Source organism: Lissotriton vulgaris, chromosome 4_1 (genome assembly GCF_964263255.1).
Source record: "Lissotriton vulgaris chromosome 4_1, aLisVul1.2, whole genome shotgun sequence".
In the NCBI taxonomy this organism is placed as follows: domain Eukaryota; kingdom Metazoa; phylum Chordata; class Amphibia; order Caudata; family Salamandridae; genus Lissotriton; species Lissotriton vulgaris.
In genome coordinates this window covers 1,514,871,508-1,514,884,383 of record NC_141691.1, presented here as the reverse complement: position 1 = coordinate 1,514,884,383, position 12,876 = coordinate 1,514,871,508, and the positions used below count along the sequence as shown (strand labels likewise).

Here is a 12,876-nt window from a genome sequence, read left to right as displayed (position 1 = left end):
GCTCAGAGATTGGAGATTATGATCGACACGCCCAAAGGTTCTGCGATGAAATGATCAATAGGGGATACCCTACTAAATTATTGAAACACGCACGTAAGAGGGCACGATACACACCACGTGAGTGTCTCTTTGAACGCAAAGAGAAACATGAGCTAGACAAACTTGTCTGTGTGACGACGTTTGGTCCCCATGCCCATCAGGTCCGACAAACTATACTTAAAAACTGGCACCTACTAGAAGAATTGGAATGCCCATTTCCAAGACCAATTTTTGCTTTAAAAAAAAAACAGGAGCATAGGTCAACAAATGGTCCGGGCAGATATAATGATTGAAAAACCTAAATATGATCTGCTCTCGATATGGGGCATGAAACAGATTAGAGGCCACCACAGATGTGGAAATTGTGTATCATGCGAATCAACGATTGAGGGCAGCGAATTCACTCACAGAAATGTAAGATGGAGAAACGAAGGGTTCAGCAATTGCAAAACCAAAAATGTGGTTTACGCAATTACTTGTAGTTGCAATAAACTGTATATTGGTAAAACAAACCAGCAGATTAACACTCGCATTACACAACACAGATCACGCATCAAAAATAAAGTTGTGTCTTCACCCATGGTTCAACATTTTATAGAACAGGGTCATTCAGAGATTGATTTTAAATGGACAGTCCTGTACACAATAGGGCACAGGAAAACAGTCCAGGATGTGGATGATGTCTTGCTAAGAAAAGAAGCATATTTAATACTGCGATTTAATAGCCTTCAAACTGGGTTAAACTCCATGTCTGAAATTTCAAGACTATAGATACCCTGTTTAGAACATTAAGTCAGATTGGACCTATATTCACGACACTAAGAGTAGACTACATATCCCAGAATCCCGATGAGCATGTGACTTATGAAATATCCACGCCCCCAGCAAACATGGCGCATTGATGGACAGCCACTGCAAGCGATGTCTGCAGACTGATCAGAGAAGACCCAGTAGGTTCTCACTCTGTTCCGTCAAAACGTGAGCTGACTTTGAGCAAATTCGACAAGCCGGGTTTAATTGAACGCTTGTCATGTTTTAGAAACAGATCCCGAATCCAGCGGACCCGCGCTTTAAGCCGGGAGACTCAACGCGAGTAAGGCGCACCGCGCTAACAAACATTCAGCGGACCCCACCCCGGGAGAACTCACGGCAGCAATCTAGAGGCACAGGTACCTTCCAACATTTATGGGCAATGACATCTGCCGTTAACTGAGATAGTAAGGGCCAGCCACTAACCTGTCTTTCTGGGCAGGCACACGGGATACACCGGGGCCCTCACGGACATAGGGTGAACACTAAAACAGATTTCCGAAGATAGACAGAGTCAATCGAACAAGGTAGGAGCAAGGAGTGCATTTATTTGGTATCAGGTATTAGGCTCACTATTGGAATAAATAATTGAATCAATTCCATGGTTTCCCCCTTTTTCTCAGATACTACGACGGGGATCTCCGTAGTAAACACTGAACCCCATCCATTAATGACGATTTGTATAAGGTATGCATACACTAGCGAGAGCTGCTATCTATGAGGCTATTCAACATAAAATAGGAACTGACGTCATTCTTCTTTTATTTCATATTTTTTGCACAACCCTTGCAGGATAAAGTCATTACGCCCTGACGAGAACACGCAAAGTTAAATAGCGAGTTCGAAACGCGTCGGCCAAATGGAGACAAGTATCTAACAACTGCTAAAAATAAGTTGTTTTTTTTAGGACTGATGTTGTGATTTATTCCGTCAGCCATACTTGTATCATTTTTTACATCCACTGTTTTCTCCATCTGATTTCTTCCTTATTTGAGAAAGATAGTGCAAATAATGAATAATGATGTTGATGCACATATTTGTGTTAATGTATATATGAAAATGTTCAGATAGATGTTCTGTTTTTATGCAATGTGTTATTTGTATGTATGCTTTTGAATAAGTGTATGTTAAACGTATTTGGTATGTCTTTTTCGTACAAATGAATTGCCAAATCTAAAAAAACAAAAAGTAAAAAGGTATAAAATAAATAATACCAGACAAATTTGGAAATATCAGTTATTTGTCACTCCAAAGAAGGAGAGCATTTCCGTATGGTCAGCACCTGTTTTTTCACAAATATTATATATGGTCCAGCTGATCGTACGTCCCAAGGACCTATCTCCCTGTTATACAAAGTGTCCCAAGCGGGCACAGCCCTCCCACCAGTGGGCATTCACTGCTGTTGGTTAGGGTAGCGCTTGTGGAGGAACTTTTCCCACATAGTGGGGGGGAACAGAGTGTGGGTTACCCTAGTGTCCCTGAGTGACAGAGAGATGGTGTAGAGAACTCATAATACTAACAAGCATTGGCAAAGACAATAGGTCTTGCAATGGCGTTTTTTTATTTACTGATCCGAGTTGGACTGGTAAATAAAAAAGCATTTTTTTTAATAGGCAGTAGAAACATAGAGGACACAAGAGGGGAGAAGCAACACGAAGGGTGCAGGTGGGGAATGAAGCATAACAGGTGAAACAACACGGAGGGCGGGGGCAGAAGCAACACGGAAGGCACAGGTGGGGGAAGCAATATGGAGGGTGGATAGGAAGGAACATGGGCTAGAAAGAGGAATGGGGAGCTTTTACAAGAAGCACATGTGGGTGAACACAATACTGATAGCGGAGGGAGACAAGCACACAGGTGAGAGCAACAGCAGTACACGAGGGACACATCTGGAAAAAACGCAGTCTTGTACAGTGCTTACTGTTCCTCTGGACTCGAACCTTACATAAGCAGCTGCCGGGGAGTATCATTTAAAATGTGTTCAGCAAATGAGCATAAAGAAACAAAACACAGTTGAACGTTAAAACCAAGAGCTTATAAAGAGTCGGAAATACATACAGAATAAGGGGTCATAAGAGGAAGTAAACAATTAAAGACGTTTAAGTGAGGTGGACTCTTGGAGAGTGGGGTGGACAACAAAAAAAGTAGTTCTTTATTTAATTTCCCCCAAGCAGTGCCTACTCGTGTACACAAGAATGCAGATGTGCGGCCGCGAACGGGAGTTGTGTGCACGGGAGCCAAATGGAACGTGAAAGTGAAATTGATCGCAGTTCAGATGGTGCCTCGGACGGTGAAAGCTGGCGCGTGCGTGCAAGCTTGAGGCTACCAAAAGCATGGGGTAGCACTTTGAAAACCCTGCTTACAAAATTTCTCGCAGAGCATCGCATGCGCTGGCTCAGCGAGACCTAGAAAGTACAGGCAGTGGGTCACTATCAATGGGAAAATGGTGGAGACACTGGAGCCAGCATGACAACCGTCAGATGTCATCTGATACCTCTGAGCAGGTAGTTCCTAATGTATACCACCAAGTTGTTGCAGCTGACAAACACGAGTCACTATACAGTGGTTCAGTTTCCCTTTGAGGGGGGATTTGGGGTTCTCAGGTTACTTGAGGGTAGCCGCGAGTCTGTTCATGCCTGTGGAATGTGCGCTTGGCAAGGACCTGGAGCACACCATCTGGCAGGAGGTGAAGCTCAGGTCCCACTTGTAGATGTTAGGGTTGCCCGAGTGGGTGTGTCTGACCATATATGGTCGAGGCAGCCCAAAAGGGTAGTCAGGAGCCTGGAAAAATGGCCCAGGTGCCTGCTAAGAAGGGAAAGAACACTGGTAACCCAATCCTGAAACTCCAAAGGTACGGGAGGAGGTTGACCCCATGGGGTGGAAGGGGGGGGCAAGCCTAGAGAGGAGGATGTTGCCACCCTAGGGAAAATACTTGAGCTGAGGTGGCCAAATGGCAGAAGGAAGGAGGTCCCACAAGGGAGGAGTTCTGCAAGGCGCAGAGGGAATGTCCTACTCTTGTGGACCTATGGTAGGAGGCCCAGGCAGCTGGTGATCACCTGATCTACTAGGAAAATGGTCTCCTGTATAGTGAACCTACGGTTCCTGAGCCTGATGCAACCCGGTGTTGGTAGTCCCCAAGTGCTACAGGGCCTTCCTACAGCAGGTAGCTCATGATGTACCCCTGTTAGGTCATTTTGGGTAGAACAAAACCTTTGACAGTCTTTTCACCCACTTTTACTAGCCTCAAATGAAGAGGGTCTCAGATGCATTCTGCAGGTCCTGTCCTACCTGCAAGACCAGTGGCATGTCAGGAGAGACAGCCCTTGGTCCGCCCAAGTGGTGTTGGTCCCCAAGAACTTAGGTTCTGTGTGGTTTACAGAGACTCAGTGCAGTCACTAATACTGACACACACCCAATTTCCAGAGCTGATGAGCTCATTGATTTGCTAGGACCTATCAAGTTCCTTAGCAGGTTTGACTTACAGATGTGAACTGGGAGATTGCCTTGACTGAGGGGGCCACCGAGAGGTCTTCATTCCCAAGTCCAAAAGGGCACTTCCAGGTCTAGGTAATGCCCTTCGAGTTGAACAACACCCCTGCCACCTTCCAAAGGTGGGTCAACCAAGTCCTGGTTGAGTTAGAGACCTTCAGTGTTGGCTATCTGGACGACATTACATTGTCAGTTCTAGCTGGGCGAAACCCATGTGCCACCTAAGAGAAGTGCTTCAGGCTCTGTAGAGCGCAAGCCAGACTTTCAAGGCTGGAAAGTGCCAGCTAGGGTAGGGTTCAGTGATCTACTCGGGTCACCAAGTGAAAGAATGCAAGGTGCAGCCCCTCTGGGCCAAGATTGAAACCACCCTGGCTTGGGAACCCCGCCACCCCCCAAGACCAAGACATATGTTATAAACTGCACACAGAGGCTCTGCAATGGCCAGAGGCAATCTTAATTGCTTTCATAGATTTGGTGGGGCTACCTTACTATGACCATGAGTTTCCACTCCAGAGTCAGTCAGGGCGATTGTGTTACTTATGTTAAAATTAAGTGTGGTGTACTCAGATGTGGAAATTGGTTTACAGAAGGGTAGCTTCATGACTGCTTGTGTCACAACTTAATATATCTGCAGTTACTGTATCCTGTTTTAATGTTGAGATTAGTGGAGTTTGTGTTACCTCGACGCAAAAAGGGTCAACACCACCTCAGAAAGACAGGACTGGAAGCTGCATGGGCTACTTCAGGGGGTAGTCAATTCTGTTGCTGTTCCAAGGTGGGAATATTTTAAATCATATGCGGTTATACTGTCCTAAACCACTTAAAAAGGACTATACAATTACGATATCTTGAAACAATCTGACAACGTGTCTTCCAACTCAACTATGAACCTCTATTATGTTCAAAAACTTTAAGAACAACTTCCGTATTGATTCCATTGTCTAGCATCCGCTCATGAAACAGCGTTTTACCAGTCCAATTTCTAGTCTCTACTGTAATAAACAAAGGAAACAGTAATAATTAACTCCATTTCATTGACATTTAATCCTAAACCATGTCATCCACCAAAACTATAACTGCAAAATATGTCTTATGGTTTTTGACTATTTAAATCCAAAATACATATGCAAACTACGTATAAAATTACCAACAAAATTCATATTGATTTCAACATATTATTTTATTTAAAACGTGTCTTTAAACGCTGTCCTTGACATACAGTTTTGGTCGTGGGTCCAGGCGTCCACACCTGTCAGCATTTATTTTATCAGACCAACCCATTGTTTGCCCACATTAACAAATGCCACACTGAAATATTATGCCCTGAATGCGTTTGCTAGAACGAAATACGTTGGCTGTCTCGCTTTTTAAAGGGAATTCAATAAAGAAGATTTATGAATTGAACAACTTTTGGCATGCCTATATATTGATTTTAATGGACTTTTGTTTAAGTGCCACCTGGTGCAAATAGACTGCTCTTTTTACCTCGGCAGCAGCATTTTTTTTCAGCTGGTACTGGAGTGGTTGGGCACAGTCTTGCATCTTGGGACGGATCTGGACGTGCGGCATTTTTTGCCTTAGCTGCTATGCAAAATTGTTTGGTACAACGACAGGAGCGGCTTAAATTACTTTTGAGACTTTCTTTAAAAAAAATGCCTACCAACTGAATGCAACCCTTTTAAATTTAGGTCGAACTGTGACTCTTGCTAAAGGGCAGGATCAAAAACAAGGGACAGTAAACAAGAAGGCTAAATAGACGTCGAAAATATGGTTCAGCCCGGTAATATAACAATCAATGATTAAGAACATGAAGATGTGGACCGTCCAGTGCCAGTGGGCCAGATGTAGTGCAAGTCGGCGCGGTGCATTAAGACACTTTAAAGTAAAATTCAAGTAAAAGTGAAATCTATGCTGGCCGTGTTTCTGGAATAAACATTATAGGTACAATATAAATAGCAAAGGGAAGATTTTTAGTCACAGCAGCTGAGGTGGCTTACTCTGAGTCTCACAGAAGTGCTTCACAATAACAACCACATAATTACAAGGTCAGAAGCCAGGGGAGCACACAAGTGACGTGATAATCGAACTAGTGAAGTTGGAGTGCGAAGGGTTTTGGGTAGTCAAAGTACCCGGGGTCACTTGGGCAGGGTACTCACAGCGGCAGTGGCCTTCTTGGCTGCAGGCACGATGGCGGGGAGCGGAACGGACATGGTATTGCCACACATGCACCGGACGGGACGAGGAGTACACGGGTCGGGTTCCGGGCGTAGGTCCCGCTCCCGTCAGAGCAAGACTCGAGCAGTGACAGCGGCTCCTGCAGCTGCAGCACCCGCTTCAGGGTCACACTGGCTGTCAGCACGTCACGCCCACAGCGCGCAGTCTCGTGGCCAGGCCAGTCCTTCGTCTATGTCCGTACCGCAGCCCAAAAAGAAATCGGTAACTCACGGAGCGACCCCCGCCCAGCACTTGCAAGTAGCCCGCCCCGTGCCCGACTTGCTCACGCGCTTGTAACCGATTGTGATTGGCTTCTGATCCTCTTCCTCGGTGGATTGGCTAGTGCTTGCTCTATCGTCACGGGCTGGTTTATGATCTCTCGCTTGTGGTTGGCCAACTCATGTCCCTACCGGTTCGTCCCCCAGTGGCTGTATGGTGTTGTCAGTGACAGATTTCAGTTCCTCTTCACAGGGTTGACAGATGGAGGAGCATCTCAAATCTAGGTTACCATGGAGTCTGCTGGCACACCACACGAGCGATCGAGCGCATAAGTCTACTTCCCATGCAGGAGAAGAAGAGAAACACTTGCTGAAAATGGGGCACGTGCAAGCGTCAGCTGGAGCTGGCTTCGGATATTTTACATTAGAATTTAGTGACCCAAGCATAGATGTCATTTGCATATGTGCCATCCTCTTGAATATAGAATACGGGTGAAGTCAGACGTCTAATAGGACAATCGCATTAGGTAAACGGGGAATTTATATTTTCCAAATGCGGGTGCGTTAACCAATATACATGGTAAACTGGTTTATAAGCAGCGCACATGTCCTAAAAAAAGAAGTAGGAGGCACTGATATAGGCCGTTTGCAATTGACCTTATGGTGCGTGACATCACGTCGCGTGAGATGACCTTACGTGACATCACGGCCATTCCATCACGCATGGCATCACAGGAATTGACATCACCTGAAGTGGTATCAACAGGAACTGGCATCACAAGAAGTGGCATCAGATCCGGGGCCGGACTGCGAACCAAAACCGGCCCTGGCAAAGTGCTTGGGCGGGGTTGTGGGAGCCGCCGAGCTCTTTGCCAGTATTGAGTTGCAATGGGGTATACCCTAAGAACTCTCTGACCTGGGTCAGTAAAAGTAAGCACAATAACAATGGTCAGAGTCTATAGATTCAATGTGACATCAAATGTAATACATGCATTCAGTTATGTAAGAGGAAAAACAAAAAATTACTAAAGCCAAAGTGTGCTTCTATTTTTATTCATTATTTAAGCACATTGTTGCTTGAGTACCCAATTCAAGTCATTGAGTACCAGGGTTATATAGATAATCTTTCTATTCAACCATATAGGATACCATGTTCAATTACTTCATTGAACCACACATTTGCCTTGAGGCACAACTCTCAATTGATGATATAGAACTTATGAGAAGAAAACAGCAAAATTGATATCAAATCATAACATTTCGACGCGCTCGAAGTGATGGAAAAAAGGGAAAAGTCAGATGGGATAGGTGTGATGGGAAAGAAGTGAGGACTAGGTAAAGGTGGTTGTGACCTTAAAACAATCACAGTGCTATAAAGTACATCCTTTACAGTCTAAATTAAGATCTGTAGTTCCAATAGACTCTTTAACATAGGATCCGTTTTGCTCCGTTAGTTATTCCTATGCGCAGAGAATAAATATAGTCTGGTCTACGTTTCGACCCCCTGGATGAAGGGTAAATTAAATCCTCAGGCCGGGGTCTTCTTCAGGACAAGGAGAGACAGGAGCGCCTATGAACAGTAATTATAAAATGAATGTATCATGTTGTAAATAAGCTCAAGTTTTGCACACAGATGGAGCTTATTGGATCAAAATTGCTTACTTATTTTGCGGCCCTTGGGTGGCCATTGTCGTAGGACCGTCGTAGGTTCCTTTCATTCTGGTTGTAATCCTGCAATTATCTAAAAAGGAGTATGTATAGCTGTCAGGTACTATAATTAGCGTATGTATGAACAGATTACCAAGATAACCTAAAGGGGTACTTACTGGGATCGGGGCATTTCCATATCAAACATCCTTTTCTTTCAATGGTCACACCTGGACCAACGTTGTTGCGGTATGTGAATCACGCAACCCACGTGGTTCTGTGGGAAGAACGAAAGACACAAGGGCCAAATGTTAATGGCAAGTTCATGCTGTATAGGGTATAAGCTAAGGGTGTTGTTAATGCCAAATCCATAGCAGTAAAGGGTATTGGCTGGCGGTATTGTTAAATAGCAATGAATAAATTGCTTCTTGGTGCAAGGGAAAGGTGAGTACCAATCAGCAAAGTCATTAGTGAATGTATATTAGTGCCGAGATCGGCACTGGACACGCCGTAGTTAAACGTTAAAAAGGGCTGTTGTGATAGCATTGATCGTGTCTCAATATATCCCTCCGAGGCGGCGGGGGTTGAGCATTAGAAAGGATACCTCGTAAACACTCACCGTCAACTTCGTCAGTGTGAGGTTTCTACGTGATGCTGCCTCCTCGCTGCAAACGCCGTGAGTGACCGGCCGCGAGGTGCAGCCGCTGAATACTTCCAAGGGGCTCGTCTGGGCCCGGCCAATCAGAGTAGAGTGATGTAATGGGGCGTATAGAGTCCTGCGCTGAGCTCAGCTAGCCTAAGGGGTTGTCTGACAAGGGAAATCTGTAACACTCAGTTCTTCCCGAAACGGGGCATGAAGGAATTGAGAATAAGCATGTATATATCTCGGATGGAGCATGGAATGTGACCCCTTTAAGTAAGTGTCTATTTAAATGCACATCGCTTCAGCCAGTAGTTAATTAAACTAATAAAGGATCATCTGCACCCCGAAGAGGGGTGTATTTAAAATACAGTGCCACACGCTAGAGAACAGTGCAGCAGTTACACCGGATAAAATGTATTCATTAAGAACAGCGTACTGCAATAATCTGTCAAATAATAATCAGCCATGAGGTGTATCAAGTATCCTCGGAAACCACAAAGATAAACATAGTTGCAAAACGGCCACACCTAAAACAGATGGAGAGATGATATTCACAACTTTAACTGACAGAGTACATAGGTATAGTTGTTCATGCATCACTGTATGTAATCAACTGATCAGGGCCATTTGTGAAAAGGTCGCATCCAATTCATTGAGGCCATTCTGTACAGAGTCTAGGGACTGCATCCATTTACATTCTCGTAAGTTCAAAATGGAGTCCAAATCACCACCCCTAGGACCCAGAGTGATTTTCTCAATGATAGCCCATTTCAGAGATTCAGGTGTATGTGTCATTGATAGAAAATGTTCCACTAAGGGTGCTCCTGTTGTTTGGCACCTTATCCTACTGCAGTGTTGCAACACCCGATTCTTTATCTTTTGTTTAGTCTGCCCTATGTAGATAAGACCACATGGGCAGAAGATGGCATAAATCACTGCATGGCTGTTGCAGTTAGTCAATGTCTTAAGATTGATGGTAACATTATTGTGCATGATGGTCTTCGTTTCTATGCACATGGCGCAGGCTTTGCATTTGGTGCATTTGTAGTTCCCCACTACAGTGGGTAGGTTCCACATAGTCTGTATACTCGGTGCGGGGGGTGTGTCAAGCATTGAACGAACAACGTAGTCCCGGATGTTTTCGCTCTTTTAAAAGCATGCATAGGAGGGTCCGGTATTCCTATCGTCTCTGATATGATATGCCAATGTTTATTGATTATTTTGCGGATATCATTGCTCCTGCTACAATACGTCGTGACACAAATCATCCTGTCTTCAGGTGGTGCGCGATTCTGGGGTACCAGTAGAGATTCTCTATTACTGAACCAAGCCCTCTTGCGGGCTCTTTTGACCAGCCTCTTTGGGTAGCCTCTATTAATTAGTCGAGAAATAAGGTCATCCGACTCAGCAAAGTAATCATCCTTCCATGTGCAGTTCCTCCGGATGCGGAGGAACTGTCCGAATGGGAGATTGTCTCTTAAAGCCCTGGTGTGGTGGCTTGAATATCTAAGTAGAGTATTTCACTCTGATTGTTTCCTGTATGGTGTAGTATACAGCAATCCTTCTCGTTCCTTAATGCTGATATCCAGGAAGTCAATGTATCAGCATTCGCCCCGGACCTAGCGATTATATACATGAGTGATTTTGAGCAACATTACATTCTCTCACCCCATAATCCCTTTGTCAACCGAATCACTGAGTATCGCAGATACATCGACGACATCTTGATGATCTGGAGTGGACAGGAAGACGACTTGGCAGAGTTCACCCGATGGCTCAATACCCAATCACAGGACATTCAATTCACGAGCAGTAGTAGCAACAATTCCATTGACTTCCTGGATATCAGCATTAAGGAACAAGAAGGATTGCTGTATACTACACTATACAGGAAACAATCAGAGCGAAATACTCTACTTATATATTCAAGCCACCCACCAGGGCTTTAAGAGACAATCTCCCATTTGGACAGTTCCTCCGCATCCGGAGGAACTGCACATGGAAGGATGATTACTTTGCTGAGTCGGATGACCTTATTTCTCGACTAATTAATAGAGGCTACCCAAAGAGGCTGGTCAAAAGAGCCCGCAAGAGGGCTTGGTTCAGTAATAGAGAATCTCTACTGGTACCCCAGAATCGCGCACCACCTGAAGACAGGATGATTTGTGTCACAACGTATTGTAGCAGGAGCAATGATATCCGCAAAATAATCAATAAACATTGGCATATCATATCAGAGACGATAGGAATACCGGACCCTCCTATGCATGGTTTTAAAAGAGCGAAAAACATCCGGGACTACGTTGTTCGTTCAATGCTTGACACACCCCCCGCACCGGGTATACAGACTATGTGGAACCTACCCACTGTAGTGGGGAACTACAAATGCACCAAATGCAAAGCCTGCGCCATGTGCATAGAAACGAAGACCATCATGCACAATAATGTTACCATCAATCTTAAGACATTGACTAACTGCAACAGCCATGCAGTGATTTATGCCATCTTCTGCCCATGTGATCTTATCTACATAGGGCAGACTAAACAAAAGATAAAGAATCGGGTGTTGCAACACTGCAGTAGGATAAGGTGCCAAACAACAGGAGCACCCTTAGTGGAACATTTTCTATCAATGATACATACACCTGAATCTCTGAAATGGGCTATCATTGAGAAAATCACTCTGGGTCCTAGGGGTGGTGATTTGGACTCCATTTTGAACTTACGAGAATGTAAATGGATGCAGTCCCTAGACTCTGTACAGAATGGCCTCAATGAATTGGATGCGACCTTTTCACAAATGGCCCTGATCAGTTGATTACATACAGTGATGCATGAACAACTATACCTATGTACTCTGTCAGTTAAAGTTGTGAATATCATCTCTCCATCTGTTTTAGGTGTGGCCGTTTTGCAACTATGTTTATCTTTGTGGTTTCCGAGGATACTTGATACACCTCATGGCTGATTATTATTTGACAGATTATTGCAGTACGCTGTTCTTAATGAATACATTTTATCCGGTGTAACTGCTGCACTGTTCTCTAGCGTGTGGCACTGTATTTTAAATACACCCCTCTTCGGGTTGCAGATGATCCTTTATTAGTTTAATTAACTACTGGCTGAAGCGATGTGCATTTAAATAGACACTTACTTAAATGTGTCACATTCCATGCTCCATCCAAGATATATACATGCTTATTCTCAATTCCTTCATGCCCCGTTTCGGGAAGAACTGAGTGTTACAGATTTCCCTTGACAGACAACCCCTTAGGCTAGCTGAGCTCAGCGCAGGACTCTATACGCCCCATTACATCACTCTACTCTGATTGGCCAGGCCCAGACGAGCCCCTTGGAAGTGTTCAGCGGCTGCACCTCGCAGCCGGTCACTCACGGCGTTTGCAGCGAGGAGGCAGCATCACGTAGAAACCTCACACTGACGAAGTTGACGGTGAGTGTTTACTAGGTATCCTTTCTAATGCTCAACCCCCGCCGCCTCGGAGGGATATATTGAGACACGATCAGTGCTATCACAACAGCCCTTTTTAACGTTTAACTACGGCGTGTCCAGTGCCGATCTCGGCACTAATATACATTCACTAATGACTTTGCTGATTGGTACTCACCTTTCCCTTGCACCAAGAAGCAATTTATTCATCGCTATTTAACAATACCGCCAGCCAATACCCTTTACTGCTATGGATTTGGCATTAACAACACCCTTAGCTTATACCCTATACAGCATGAACTTGCCATTAACATTTGACCCTTGTGTCTTTCGTTCTTCCCACAGAACCACGTGGGTTGCGTGATTCA

At 44.6% G+C, this 12,876-nt stretch overlaps 1 protein-coding gene across 1 annotated transcript in view; it reads right to left on the bottom strand.

Annotated features, from left to right (window-relative positions):
• Nucleotides 1-6,828, bottom strand: part of LYPLA1 (lysophospholipase 1) — a 375,654-nt gene extending 368,826 nt beyond the window's left edge. The window contains exon 1 of the mRNA XM_086965753.1: nt 6,495-6,828. Within this exon, the coding sequence (XP_086821879.1) occupies nt 6,495-6,563 (69 nt within the window). The 5' untranslated portion in view covers nt 6,564-6,828. The remainder of the gene's footprint in view (nt 1-6,494) is intronic.
• Between the last annotated feature and the right edge of the window lie 6,048 nt (nt 6,829-12,876).